The 15,021-nt window shown below is 44.3% G+C and overlaps 1 protein-coding gene across 2 annotated transcripts in view; it reads right to left on the reverse strand.

Moving 5' to 3' along the window:
• The window catches only part of LOC129812507 (CAP-Gly domain-containing linker protein 4-like), a 92,126-nt gene that overhangs the window by 54,267 nt on the left and 22,838 nt on the right, over positions 1-15,021 (reverse strand). For both annotated transcript variants that reach the window (XM_055864119.1, XM_055864120.1), the window contains exons 5-9: positions 13,574-13,735; positions 12,717-12,835; positions 3,019-3,252; positions 2,027-2,162; positions 1,590-1,721 (exon numbers count right to left, since the gene is read on the reverse strand). In XM_055864119.1, coding sequence (XP_055720094.1) covers positions 1,590-1,721; positions 2,027-2,162; positions 3,019-3,252; positions 12,717-12,835; positions 13,574-13,735 — 783 coding nt within the window. The remainder of the gene's footprint in view (positions 1-1,589; positions 1,722-2,026; positions 2,163-3,018; positions 3,253-12,716; positions 12,836-13,573; positions 13,736-15,021) is intronic.

Raw genomic sequence — 15,021 nt, forward strand, 5'->3', positions numbered from 1 at the left:
CTTCGCTAGACCACAAACCCAGGGGCTCTTTTAAATGCAACCAGTGCAACCATTGCAGAAATATTTCACAGAAAAAGTATTTTGTTGACACAGCTTCTAAAATATCAAGTCAAGCATTTCATTAACTGCAAAACCACTCATGTCATCTACAGATTGGAATGTCCACAGTGCAAGGTGTTCTACATTGGACGGACAAAGAGATGCCTTAAGACCGCTTAGCGGAACACAAGTACGCCATACGGGTAGGCAATGAAGACTACCCCATGGCAAGGCACTACAAGTCCTTACACCATGGCAACCCTGCCTCCCTACAAGCTATGGGTATTGATCATGTTCCGGACTCAATTAGAAAAGAGGACCGTCTTAAACAGCTAAATCAATGGGAACGTTTTTGGATTTACAAACTACAGGCCACTAAGTACTGTGGTTTAAATGAAGATATGGATTTTTTACCTTTCCTGCGGAGTGATAGATTCATTTCCTGTCATCTAGTAGACATTTTGCTCTCTTGCCCTCAGCTATGTTTGGACTGTTGTTGTCCATGTTTGCTGTGTTCTAGTGTACTATGGAATAGATGGCTCTCCTATTCTTGGCACTTTGCCCAGTCATATGTAAGGTTAGAACTACCTTTCTAGGTGTTTTGATGCTTCTAGCTTGGAGCTAAATTTTTTTGATAACATATCTACAGTATTTCACTTTTTAATGAAGCCTCATCACCATGGGCAGCTCTCCGTAAGCATGCGTCTACATTAAGCAGCGAAAGAGGTCTAAAAGGCAGGCCACTGCGACAAGACAATCCATTCAAGGCTTGGGAGAGAACTTGACTCGTGCCCCAGAGAGCTCCGACAGACAGATAAACCTACTCATTCCCAGGTGAGGTGGGGGAAAGTTAGAGTCACAAACATCAGAGATGGCGTTGCGCCTTTCCGTCGGGCATCTGCGGAAATCTGGTTAGCGGAAATCGGTCTCCTCGCTTTTCATGGGGTTTGTGACTTCGTCATTGGCCCCTCTTCTAGCCACCCCCGAGCAGCAGGGAGCTGGATAAGCTATGGTTTTCACGACCATTACGGTCTGAATCATGGCTTTGTATTATAGAGTACACCCCCCGCCCAGAGTGGATTAATTTCAGAGTTATGTCTCAGCCAGTGGAAGCATATTGAGGTGGGAGGGGGCTGAGACATTGCATCCAAAACAAATGTAATTAAGGAGGGAGAGGTGGCGAGGTGTGTGTTTCTGTGATGTGTGGCCTCTAATAATGCATTAATGTGTATGGGTCTCCAGAAAACACGTCCTGGAGGAGGTGTAATGAGATAAACGGTGAAGTGGAAAATGGCTCTCCTCCCTTTATGCCATTCTCCATCTTCTCCCACCTTCCCGACTCCGCTCCCTACCTCCCTAACTCAACCCTTCAGGCTCAGGAGTTTCTCTATGCTTCCATAACGGTGGGAGCTTTCCATCACAGGTAGGTCCATTTGTCTTTGTGGCCCTAGGGACTATAGGCCTAACTATCCTTTACCCTGTAGCCTATCCATCCATCCATCCACTGACGTGGCACAAATATTCAAAGTCCCTGTCAGAGAAACTGTTACCTGTGTTGATCTTGGAGGTGACGCGCGACAGGTTGATGCGCTGAGAGGGCCTTTTGGGGGTGGCACTTCTCTGGGGGCTGGCTTTGCATCGCTCTGAGGGTTTGCTGATCTTGGACAGGGGTGCAAAGATCCCTGTCAGGGGGAGATGGAGAATGTGAGAAGAGATAGAGAAAAAGAGATTGCTAAAAGTAATGAAGAGAGCAAGAGGTCAAAATGGGCCAAACACCAGATTGGGGCAGCCATTTAAGATGTCCAATTCACTCACAACTCACATGAGAATAGCTGTTGCCATAGTGAGACTCCATTGAGCAACCGACTTGTTCGATAGGTCCTAATAGCGTCGGATGGAGGATACCGATTGAGTCTATGATGATCCGTAGCGACTGGATTGATTAATGCTTAGGGAGTACTGTCAGTCGGGGTTGCAGCGGACATACCGTGTTTGAGGCGGCAGGAAAAGTACTGGACTCCAGCGACGGATCCGTCGTTCTTCCCCTCCGCTTGGTCGAGTTCCACGCCGGCCCAAAGACCGCCGGCGAACTCGGTGCTGCCGCAGAACTGTAGAGTGCCCACCTAAATACACACGCACGCATTAAAACAGCTACAGAGCCAACAAGCAGGGCCTTACTCCTAGAGATAAACAGTCAGTAAAAAAAAATATGGTGAGGGGGAGACTCTCTCAATATGGTTGTTTCATCCTCTATCTGCCCATCCTTGGGAGAGCACGGCTGCGCATTTAGGTAAGGACGGGCCCCCTCTATCAAGAACCCCGGGAACTCAAGCGTGTTTTGATGCGTCCAAATCTATAAACACGTAGAGGAGCAGGGACAAAAATGAATTAAAAGAAAATAGAGATCAAAGCACCTGGCTCGCCAGAGCGGCAGGGAGAAAATAGGGTTTTGATTAGCCAATCTGGGGGAACGCAACGCCCGGCGTTTTCGCTCTCAGTGTGGCGCGGGAATTCATTAATAGCTTATTCTTTGAGGGGGCCCTGTCTGTCTGTGTGCGTGCACGCACACACTCAGAAGCTGTGTTAGGAGTGTGTGCGTGTAGGAGTGAGGGTGTCTTCAGGCAGGAACACGACACAGATTACAAGTCCTTAAAGTCACCGGTCCACCTTTTTCTATTATTTTTCATCCCTTTCTTTTCCTTCACTTGTCTTAAGAAGAAGAAAAACATACTTGACCGCCAAAGACGGTGTTGTCACAGACATTTTCCCGGGGCGAGAGAGTCATGATCTTTCACAGAGTGCTATATTGTTAAAAGTTGCGATCAGTAGAAGGGAATTGGCTTGGCAGATGAGCTGTTAATCATTCACTCAAATAAGCAGACGGCTCCTTTTTTTTCCTACCACAGTTATGGACAATCGACCAATGACTGTCTGTGGATTTGAAACCCTTCATTGATGGCTATGGAACTGGCCGCTTACCTTCTGACCGGCGATGACCACGCGGTCGCCCAGCTGGATGCCCATGGTGATGAGCTGGAGCCGAGCCTTTTCTGATGGTGCTTGGGCAGGGAGGGTCAGGGGGGCGCAGGGCCGGGGAAGGGCCTCCCTCAGCAGGCTGCGCAGCTCCTTTGCCAGGTCGGCGGCGTCCGCCATCTCCAAGAGCATGTCCAAGGGCTCGGACACCACGTCGGCCGGGCACAGGCCCCTCTCATTCTGGGGGAAGAGAGATGGGGCAAGGAGAGGAAAATAAACAAAGGTACAGAGAGAAGGAGAAAGACAGGGAGAGAATAAAAAAAGAATAGCAGAGAAAGTCAACACTGAAGTAGACTGATTTATCCCCAGCTGATTTATAAAATAGCAGCTGTCCGTAGTAATAGGGAAAAAATGAGCCTCCCAAAAAGTTAACAATGTCACTTCATGAGACTGGTGGTTCTACTTAGGTCTGGAAAGCTCAAGTTTGGACTTGATTACCACCATTACCCGCAGAAACACACCCTATCAGTGTTTCATGTTCAGTCCATTGGCGCGGGCACACACCCTGGGGGTTCAGTGAAACAGCTAAGCCTCAGAGATCCTCATAACTGTCAGAGAGACAGTCAGAGCACTGAGGTGTCAGAGGAGAAACGGCTTCAGAGGTGTAATGGGTGTTTGAATTGGTGCTGCTGAAGTAATTGGGAACTCGCTCACCCACCCCTCTGGAGGGGCGTGTGATTCTTTATGAATTGTCAAAAGGAGCTCTCCGCAAGAGCCCGCCTTTCGCACTGTGCTAATGGGCACGCTGCTGATTGACTTGTGTGTGTGTAATGTCTGTCGACATGACTGTTATGTAAGTACTGTATCACGCTGTTGTACAAAAGCATATCCTTAGTGCATTAAAGGTCTTTGGAGATCGAAGAGTGTGTGTGTGTGCGCCTGTGTGTGCCTTCAGAAAGTATTCACACCCCTTGACTTTAACATTTCGCTGCCAAAGGTGATTCTAACATGTATTGACTCAGGGGGATGAATACTTAGTTCTATTTTTTTACAAATGTTTCCTCCACTTTGACTGAGTATTTTGTGTAGATCGTTGACAAATAAGGCGAATTAAATTCATTTTAATCCCACTTTGAAACACAACAAAATGTGGAAAAAGTCAATGGGTGTGAAAACTTTCTGAAGAAACTGTCTGTGTGAGCTGGAATGTATTTATAGTCAGGCCATGGGTGTTAATGCAATGCTAGTTATGTGTTAAAAACAGCCCTACCGGTGACCAGGAATGAATTTAATTGGCAGCGGGTGTGTGGCAGGTAGTCTTTTTCTTCCCATCTTTAATTCAGCTCCATACTTTCATTCCTAGGAAAACCTTGACCTTGACAGTGCAGAACTTCTGTAATTGTCTCTTTTACGTTTCCAGCTGGGCACCTAGTTACCTACAGTAGCTGCTTTTAACCGCAGACAGGTGTTAAGGAGAATCAACGGACCAATTAGCGTGTTAAGATATTTTCCAATGCATTCATTTAGTGCTCAGAGGAGACGCGGGGAAGATAAAGCTCACGCATAATCACAACCAAATACGGAACATTGCAAAGTTAGCCTTCATTAAAGTTATGTTCATACCACCTGGAGGGTGGCTGCCGAACAAGTCATGTCTGGTTACAAGACTAACAACCAAAACAAATAGTGTGTTTATTTCTTGGCATCTGCTTCGGACAGCAACAGTTGCCGTGGGCGGCGGTCGGGGCGAAACGGTCAGGTTCCCGCTTCTCTAATTGGGAGAAGGGATTCTTTGCGACATGGGCAGTAGTTTGCCGAGGTGGCTTGCCGTGGAAGATAGCAGATGGTAGCAAGTTGGGCAGGCAAATCAAACCACGTCTTGAACCTTTATTAAAAATGTGAAAGAGGAGCTAGTAGGCAGCCAATAACAAAGCCAGGACATACATTTGGAGAGGCTTTTTCTCGTAACGGTGAGTAGCTCGGCAAAGAAGCAAGATAACAATTTCGGCCAATGACTGAAATGGTTCCTGTGCTAGTGCTAACAACTGACCTGGACCAGTTTCAGTCTAAAGCTGGCTAGCTAATGCTAGTCTGCACTAAATAGCTCATCAGAGAGATGGACACGTACACAGTAGCAACCATGTTGCTTTCCATCGTTAGATACAGTTGAAGTCGGAAGTTTACATACACTTAGGTTGGAGTCATTAAAACTCGTTTTTCAACCACTCCACAAATTTCATGTTAACAAACTATGGTTTTGGTAAGTCGGTTAGGACATCTACTTTGTGCATGACACAAGTAATCTTTCCAACAATTGTTTACAGACAATATTATTTCACTGTATCACAATTCCAGTGGGTCAGAAGTTTACATACACTAAGTTGACTGTGCCTTTAAACAGCTTGGAAAATTCCAGAAAATTGTCATGGCTTTAGAAGCTTCTGATAAATTATGTCAATTAGCCTGAGTCAATTGGAGGTGTACCTGTGGATGTATTTCAAGGTCTACCTTCAAACTTAGTGCCTCTTTGCTTGACATCATGGAAATATCAAAGGAAAATCAGCAAAAACCTCAGAAAAAAATTGTAGACCTCCACAAGTCTGGTTCATCCTTGGGAGCAATTTCCAAATGCCTGAGGATACCACCTTCATCTTTACAGACAATAGGACGCAAGTATAAATACCATGGGACCAAGCAGTCGTCATACTGCTCAGGAAGGAGATGCGTTCTGTCTCCTAAAGATGAATGAACTTTGGTGGGAAAAGTTGAAATCAATCCCAGAGGACCTTGTGAAGATGCTGGAGGAAACGGGTACAAAAGTATCTACAGTTGAAGTCGGAAGTTTACATACACCTTAGCCAAATACATTTAAACTCAGTTTCTCACAATTCCTAACATTTAATCCAAGTAAAAATTCTCTGTCTTAGGTCAGTTAAGATCACCACTTTATTTTAAGAATGTGAAATGTCAGAATAGTAGAAGAGTGATTTAATTCAGCTTTTATTTATTTCATCACATTCCCAGTTGGTCAGAAGTTTACATACACTCAATTAGTATTTGGTAGCATTGAATTCAAATTGTTTAACTTGGGTCTAACGTTTTGTGTAGCCTTCCACAAGCTTCCCACAATAAGTTGGGTGAATTTTGGCCCATTCCTCCTGACAGAGCTTGTGTAACTGAGTCAGGTTTGTAGGTCTCCTTCCTCGCACACGCTTTTTCAGTTCTGCCCAAACATTTTCTATAGGATTGAGGTCAGGGCTTTGTGATGGCCACTCCAATGCCTTGACTTTGTCCTTAAGCCATTTTGCCACAACTTTGGAAGTATGCTTGGGGTCATTGTCCATTTGGAAGACCCATTTGCGACCAAGCCTTAACTTCCTGACTGATGTCTTGAGATGTTGCTTCAATATATCCACATAATTGTCCTCTCTCATGATGCCATCTATTTTGCAAACAGTTGTCTGGCTTTTTTATGACAGTTTTGGAGCAGTGGTTTCTTCCTTGCTGAGCGACCTTTCAGGTTATGTTGATATAGGGCTCGTTTTATTGTGGTTCTTGATACTTTTGTACCGGTTTCCTCCAGCATCTTCACAAGGTCCTTTGCTGTTGTTCTGGGATTGATTTAAACTTTTCGTACCAAAGTACGTTCATCTCTAGGAGACAGAAGGCGTCTCCTTCCTAAGCGGTATGACGGCTGCGTGGTCCCATGGTGTTTATACTTGCATATTATTGTTTGTACAGATGAACGTAGTACCTTCAGGTGTTTGGAAATTGCTCTCAAGGTTGAACCAGACTTGTGGAGGTCTACCCTTTTCTGGAAGTTTTTGCTGATTTTCTTTTGATATTCTAATGATGTCAAGCAAAGAGGCACTGAGTTTGAAGGTAGGCCTTAAAATACATCCACAGGTACACCTCCAATTGACTCAAATTATGTCAATTAGCCTATCAGAAGCTTCTAAAGCCATGACATCATTTTCTGAAATTTTCCAAGCTGTTTAAAGGCACAGTCAACTTAGTGTATGTAAACTACTGACCCACTGGAATTGTGATGAAAGAAATAAAAGCTGAAATAAATCTCTACTACTATTTTGACATTTTACATTCTTAAAATAAAGTGGTGATCCTAACTGACCTAAGACATGGACTTTTACTAGGATTAAATGTCAGGAATTGTGAAAAACTGAGTTTAAATGTATTTGGCTAAGGTGTATGTAAACTTCCGACTTCAACTGTAGATGTTAATGCACTACTAGCATTAGCAGACACATTTTCAATTGCCACTCATGTAAAGGAAAACCTGGAGTTTGCCTGTGATTATAGAGAGACGCAGGCCTTTCAAAGTTAGCATCTCTACTTCAATAGAAACTTTCTGACCATCTGACTTTTCTAATTCTTGAGAGTAAAGCACTTGGAAACAATTAGTGTATTCTGCAAAGCTCGGCATGTATACAGGTCATTCGGAAATGACCCCTTGCATTTTTCTACATTTTGCTACATTACAGCCTTATTCTATTATTTCCCCCCTCTACACACAATACCCCATAATGACAAAGCAAAAACATGTTTTCAAATTTTTATAAAAAGTCCCTCTTGCAATGACGAAGCGCTACAGAGGTCAACAAACGTGTTCACGCACGCACTCACACACGAGAAGTAATCAGTTTTGAGAGCCAGCAAATCGGTCACTCGCTTTGTGAAACCTGCATCGCATCAGATCCCGACTGGCAGGTGATCTGTGCCAATGACCGCGCTATAACAAACCCCCTGAAAAACAACCAACCCTAGAAATTAGAAACTGGTGTAATTAGCCAAACGTCAATACACCAAAAAACAGAGCAGAGCAGATAGCAGTGCTCCCACTTCTCTCGGACTCCGGACTACACATTATCCCCAGAGGCAGGAGTTCAAACCACATCCTGTCCTAAGTCTTTACCTGCTCCTTCACCTTATCCCTTTCCTTGTTGTCGGAATAAAAGTACAATGCATTCTCCTTCAAAAAATGTAGAGATGAGCAGACAAAATGTTCTACTTATATCAACAGTACGTTTCTTGACAACTCAGTGAATTTAAGGATGACAGCTCAGACTTAGTAACAACTAGGTCAATTAGGAAGAAAGAAAGACAGCCACGTATTTTTGCCCTGCTTCCCTTTCATGCTTACGTGTTTAGCCGGCGATTAATGTTTATGCCCTCTAGCACTGTCATAGTCTCGGATCCTTGTACTCCTTGGAGACCAAGTCTTGTTTTTGAGAGAGGTTGAAAAGTATAGCCAGTACACTCTGTGCCAAATCACACATCAGTTTTCTCCTCGAAACTCTAGTTGTGTAAGGAGCTGAATCCATTCACAGATACGCTAGCACTCTGCTGCCCTCGGGTGGTGAAATAAAACATATCCAATGATGCAGAATGGGCAGAAGGATAGAGGCAGATCCATTCGAATGCAAATATGGACAACACTGGATGAGGGCGCATTGTCAATTTCACCTGGTGCGAGTCTCTATTCAAAGTAAATGGCAGAGTTAAATCAGGGAGCCGCTGAAGCAAAGCCCTCAGCATACACTTTGCAGAGCTACAGAGACAAAACGCCTCAGAGTGAGCCTATATGAGAAAGCATTTTGTCTAAGATGAGAGGGGCAATTCAAAGCACATCGAAGACATTGGCATTCCAAGCGAGTGCCTGTTTAGTGTACTGCGTCAACTGAGGCCAAATGGTAAATGTGACACACAAAAATGTTGAATATCTGAAATTGAAATTCAAGGTAAGCCTAACTGTGCGGGTGAACGATGCGGTTTCTTTCATTTTTACTCTCAAGCGCGGTGGCTTGTGATGGTCTCCATCAAAGCAATACACTGTAATGTCATCTCATGACTATTTTTGACTTACAGAGGTGTATAAAAAAGAAAAACATTATAGAGCAAGAACGGGGTTACTCAAATAGACCAAGTAAATCAAAAACCAATACACACTGGGTAACATCAGCCTGTTCAAATAGCTTGCCTCTCATGGGCACAGTTACAGCTACGCTCCGTTGAGAAATGGTCACCCGAATCGGAGAGTGCTTTACTAGCGCTGACTGGAATGCATTCCAGGACTCTGTCGATAGCGTCGACGAGCTAGCCACCTGCGTCACCGGCTTCCTTGAGAAATGCATCGCCAACGTTGTTCCCCCAATCAAAAGCCCCAGATTAACGCAGAGGTAGGCGCTAAGGTAAAGGTTAGGGCTACCGCACACAGGGCTAGCGCAGCAAACACAGAGGCTACGGCTGAGGACACAAACGAGTACGAGAAGTCCCGCTACATCCTCTGCAGAGCCATCAAACAAGCAAAAGGACAATCTACGAACAAGGTTGAATCCTATGACACAGGCTCTACAGGGGCTACAGTGCATTACAGATTACAAAGGAAGACCCAGCCGTAATCTGTCCAATGATGCCTTTCTACCAGATGAACTCAATGCATTTTATGCATGCTTTAAAAAAATGCTAAACTCTTGAGCCGTTCACAAGGGCAACGGCTAACCCAGGGGACTGGGTGATCTTGCTCTGCGAGGTCGACGTCAGTAAGGTTTTTAATGAGGTTAACACACGTAAGGTAGCAGGGCCAGAAAGTATAGCAGGGCTCATTCTCAGAGCATGTGCAGAACAGCTGGCAGGCATATTCACGATCATCTTCATCGACGGATCTGCAATGGAACGGGTCGAGAGCTTCAAGTTCCTGTGTCCAAATCACTACGGACTTAAAATGGTCCACACACACGCAATCCGTCGTAAAGAAGACGTGACAGTGCCTCGTTCCCCCTTAAGAGATTGAAAAGATTTGCCATGGGCCCTCAAATCCTTAAAGTTCTACAGCTGCACCATTGAGAGCATCTTGACTGGCTGCATCACTGCTTAGTATGGCAAATGTACCGTCCAGTACTGAAGCTGAGCTCCCCACCATCCAGGACCTCTATATCAGGCCGTGTGAAAGGAACACCCAGAACATTTTTCTAAATTCCAGCCACCCATAGACTGTTCTCTCTGCTTCCACAGAGCAAGCGGTACCGGAGGAACAAGTCTGACACCAACAGGATCCTGAACAGCATCTACCCTCAAGCCATAAGACTGCTAAATATCTACCAAAATGGCTACATGGACTATCTGCATTGACCCTTTTAGTTTGTTTATATTTTTGCACTGTCTCGATGAACACTCACTCTATGCACACTCTACACACTCACTCCCAAACACTGACACTCCAACACACACAAACACTTAATTTGCTCACACACAAATTCATACCAACTCTACACACATCAACACACACACACACTGACATACGCTTCTGCTACTCTGTCATACATCCTGATGCCGAGTCACCTTACCCCTACACAGTTCTACCTCTATCACTCCAGTATCCCTGCACAATATTAATATGGTATTGGCACTGACCATGGAACTGACAATGTATATAGCTTACTTTCTTGTGTTCTTCTTATTTCTATTTCGTTTGCTTTTGTTCTGACTGACTTGATCTAATTTTTAAAGTACAACTGATATTAATTACTGCATTGTTGAGAAAGAACAACAAGAATGGTATTACACTGCACTTGTGCGCATGAAAAAAAACTTAACTACAGAGGAAGGATAAGCTCCACACCCCCCCCAAAAAAAAAATAAAAAATTGGCAGAACTACAACGTACAGTTAACAATCATCGTCATCCTCATCATCCTCCTCGGGTATGTTATTGGAAGTATACACACGGAGCTACACTTCTTGATGAACTCTATCTTTCTAATTGACAGATTGTGATCGGGCTTGGAGAGATGGTTACGAACTTGAAAAAATGACCAAACCTGTGCCTTTCACGACACACATGAACCCCCATCACCTCTCTCGCAGATCTCGCTGATTAACGATGTGCCGTGGTGAATCACAAGCCTTACTGAATCAAACAGAGGGGATGGCAGTATGGAGGACTGACACAGGAGCTTTTCTTCAGATAAGATTTATCGGGACAGGACAGAGTGGGCGGGGGTGAGAACGCATATCCTCCGCCTACATCTCAGCAATCAAAGTGTTTCCTACTGCATTTTTTTTTATTTTATTCAAGTTGTTGAGAGATGAACTGAAATATCTGGTGGTGATCCACGGAATTGCAGGACTGATTATGGCAAGTCTGTTTTGTTTTGGCTTGGCAAGCTAATATAGCTAGCTAATATGATTTGAATGATGCAACACCAGATTAACAGCATCAGTCTTTTGGCCACCTGCCCCGGTTCCTAGAGGGAAGTGGACTGCGGTGTGAGGGGATGCAGAGTCTCGCCTCATAGGGGGCTTCTCCAGATTACTGCTGAGGTGTGATGGTCTTACGTATGCTTTTCAGTCGCCGAAGCATCACCCAGGTGGGCGCTACATTTCAGTAGTGGACCCAGACTGCCTACAGAAGAGGGACTGCGAACATCGAAGACGACAAGGTACCCGATGAAGAACTCTGTGGCCTGTTTGTCAGATGTTTCTACCTCCCAGCCTGGCCGTTCCATATCGGCTGCCTCCGCTCAAGATACTACCTTTTCGAACCTGCCTACCATCTAAAGCTGTGGAAGGCCACCGAAGAACTGCCAGATCAAAATGACTGAGCTTCTACTTGTAATGAAAAGTCTCTATATAAAAAAAAATCTATTATTATTTATAATATACAAGTAGTGTCATCAGGGTATGGGCTGGGCATCTGAAAGAGTGCAATCAATCGACCAATCGCTCGTTTTCATTTGACCTTGACAAAAATGTTTCCGCAAACATATTGCCTTGAACATTCCCTCGCACCGTTACCTCTACCTGAGAACCAACCAAAATGTTTAAGGAGCATTTCTCGAAAGCTAAAGTCTGAGCCACAGAGACTCTTTACTTGTCCCCCCTCTGGGCCGTACACGCTGAAACAGGAGTCGCAGGTTGTTCGAGACACAGCGGGCTTTTTAACAGGGGTAAATAATATCAATAATAAAAATGCATCTGGTGTTGCGTTCCTCTCCCCTCGCACCGAGGGGGTGTAAAATGTGTTTAGGAGATAAATTAGTGCTGTTAATTTGCAGGAAAAACCTGCGGGAGAGAACTGAATGAGAGAGTTGGGCAGAGGGTAAAGCGAAGAAGCGCGAGTCGGGCACAGGAGGGACGTGTGACAGCTTCAGTGGCGAAGAAACACATCTGCTCGACGGGGTCTTTGTGTCACAAGGATTGCACATTCCTGAGGGGTATAATTGCGAGCGTGGAATGAGTGGAAAGGAGGTTTTGACGGTATGTGTGAGGTGTGTATATTAATTTACTATGACTATGCATGAGTGAAATGGAGCACATCCATGTGAAGAAATTCAGACTTTTTATATGAATGATTATGTGTGAGTGTGTAATTAAAAAGAGAACCCACTCCTATAAATCAAGCCAGCACTGCATTTATGGTAAAATTGTAGTAAAGTGTTCTTGAGTTGTGTTTTACATTAGTCAAATGTGAGGAGAGACAGCTGAACTAAAAGCTGGTTAGGTAGGTGGTACCAGGTAGCTACCAACTGAGTTGAATTATGTTACAGGAAGTAAAAAAGGTACCCATTGACACCACATTTCCCAGGCAAATGAACAGCACAGAGCGATTTAGGTTCTCTGTTGAAAGTGTCTGGGAAATCAGCCCTAAGTGTTTATCCAAGGGGAAGGGCAATTTGGGGAACATACCCTGAAGGTGGGGTTAGCTCCCAGTTCTAGCAGACACTTGACTGCAGAGGAGCACAGGTTGGAGGCGGCAATGTGCAGGGCCGTGCCGAAGTCAAAGTCACTGCAGGTGGTGTCTACCTCTGAAACAAGTTCAATCAAATTAGATGAAATAACACTTTCGTTGTCTGCTTTTGCAGAAATGTGCTTTATATCTCAATGCTTAATCATCACAAGAAGACAAAAAGTTTAAGGAGAGAGAGAGAGGTGTGACATGCTGAAAGTCAGCTAACTGTATTTCGTTATTCTTTATTTGAACAGGCAACCGTAAGTGTTGTCTATTTAGTGTTTGTGTCTGTTTATTCAGTATATTTGAAAAAAGAATGTTAGAGTCTCACACTCTAGGAGCTCAGTGTTTGTCATTATACCTTGACGAACACAGTCTGTCGAAACATTGGTTACAAAATGATTGCATCTGAGCTCCTAGAGTGTGCAGCTCTCCTTTTCTTTTTCAAGTGTTCTACTCCGCTAGCCAGCACCTCGCCTAAACAGGTGTGCGTTTTTTTTTGCCTACAGATTATTCAGCATATTTGCCTAGACAAGTACTCCCTTTGCACATACTGTATGAGTGTACTATTCTGAAAACTGGAAGCTTGAATCCTTATTTTTTGAGATCATGTGAGTGTGGTTGCAGGGGACAAAGTATCAAATGACAGTGTTGGTAGCAAGTTTCTCTCCCTTCGTAGCATTCTCTCCAGTTATCTGTTCCACAGTTTATCTATCCTGCCCAGTGTCTTTCCTCTTATTTTTGTCTCCCCTCTCTTTTCCCCTATCCACCCCACCACCTGCTCCCCTCTCTCCCCCATCTCCACTTTCCTCACCCCCGGGCTGGGAGGCGTGCAGAACCACCCGGATGAGCTGGGGCACATCGAAGTAGGCGGCGTAGTGCAGGGCACTCATGTTGGTCCACCGCGACCGCAGACCAGGCTCTGCCCCCAGGGACAGGAGTTGCTGGGCGAAGCTGGCCGCAATGTCTGCGTCACCTAAGGGGACAGACAGGCGGTCAATGGCTGCCAAAACACTACAGTACACAATGTCAGGGCAGACTTTAAGCCCTTCAAACAATATTTCTCATAGACAGAGAGACAGACAGATGGGCAATGGCTGCTAGAACACTACAGTACAGTCCCCTCAAAATTGGGAAATATCACGTTTGGTTAAAACTGAAAAAAGAACTTGTACTGACAGAAAAATATGTGTTCCTTTGCGCAATATATATCCCCCCCTCAGAATCCCCATATTACTCAGAGGAGATCTTCCCCACCCTTGAGGAAAAGACGTGCAATTTCCAGGCCCAGGGAAATGTGCTCATCTGTGGGGACACAAATGCGCGCACAAGAACACCACCTGATCTAACGAGCACACGAGGGGACAGCTTTATTACAGGCCATACTGTTTCTAACTGTCTTAATCTCCCCCATAGAAACAACAGTGACAGCACCGTCAACAAAAACGGAAGGAATGTGTTGCAGCTACAAAATAACGATACAAAAAATGGTGACATCTGGACAACCCATTTTAAAACACTCTACAACACCGTTCAAATGGACACAAACGCAGAACAACACGTCTACTGTAGAAACAACATGTCTAGAGAACAACGCCAAATCCATAAGAAGTTGAATGGATTAGAAAAAGCTATAACGGACAATCAAAATCCATTGGACTTCCCAATTACTGACCAGGAGCTCTATAAGAAACTTAAGGCTCTCAAATTTAAAAAGCATGCAGACCTGATGGCATCCTAAATGAGATGCGCAAACTCACTAGTGCAAAACGTCAATTGGCTATATTAAAACAGTTTAATTTGATCCTGAGTGTAGGTTATTTCCCTGACATCTGGAATCAAGGACTCATAACCCCAATCTTTAAGAACAGAGACAAATTTGACCCTAACAATTACAGAGGCATTTGTGTGAACAGTAACCTGGGGAAGGTTTTCTGTAGTATTATAAACGTAAGAGTTCTAAACTTCCTTAATAAGCACAATGTCTTGAGTAAAAGCCAAATTGGATGTATACCAAAACATCGCACAACTGATCATATTTACACCCTACACACCCTGATAGATAAACATGTCCACCAAAATAATACCAAAATATACTCTTGCTTTATTGACTTCCAAAAAGCATTTGATTCTATTTGGCATACAGGACTGTTCTACAAAGTTATTGAAAGTGGTATAGGGGGTAAAACACATGACATAATTAAATCAATGTATACTGGCAATACGTGCAGCATTAAAAATGGCAAGAAAATAACAGAATTC

Source organism: Salvelinus fontinalis, chromosome 16 (assembly GCF_029448725.1).
Source record: "Salvelinus fontinalis isolate EN_2023a chromosome 16, ASM2944872v1, whole genome shotgun sequence".
Taxonomy (NCBI): Eukaryota; Metazoa; Chordata; class Actinopteri; order Salmoniformes; family Salmonidae; genus Salvelinus; species Salvelinus fontinalis.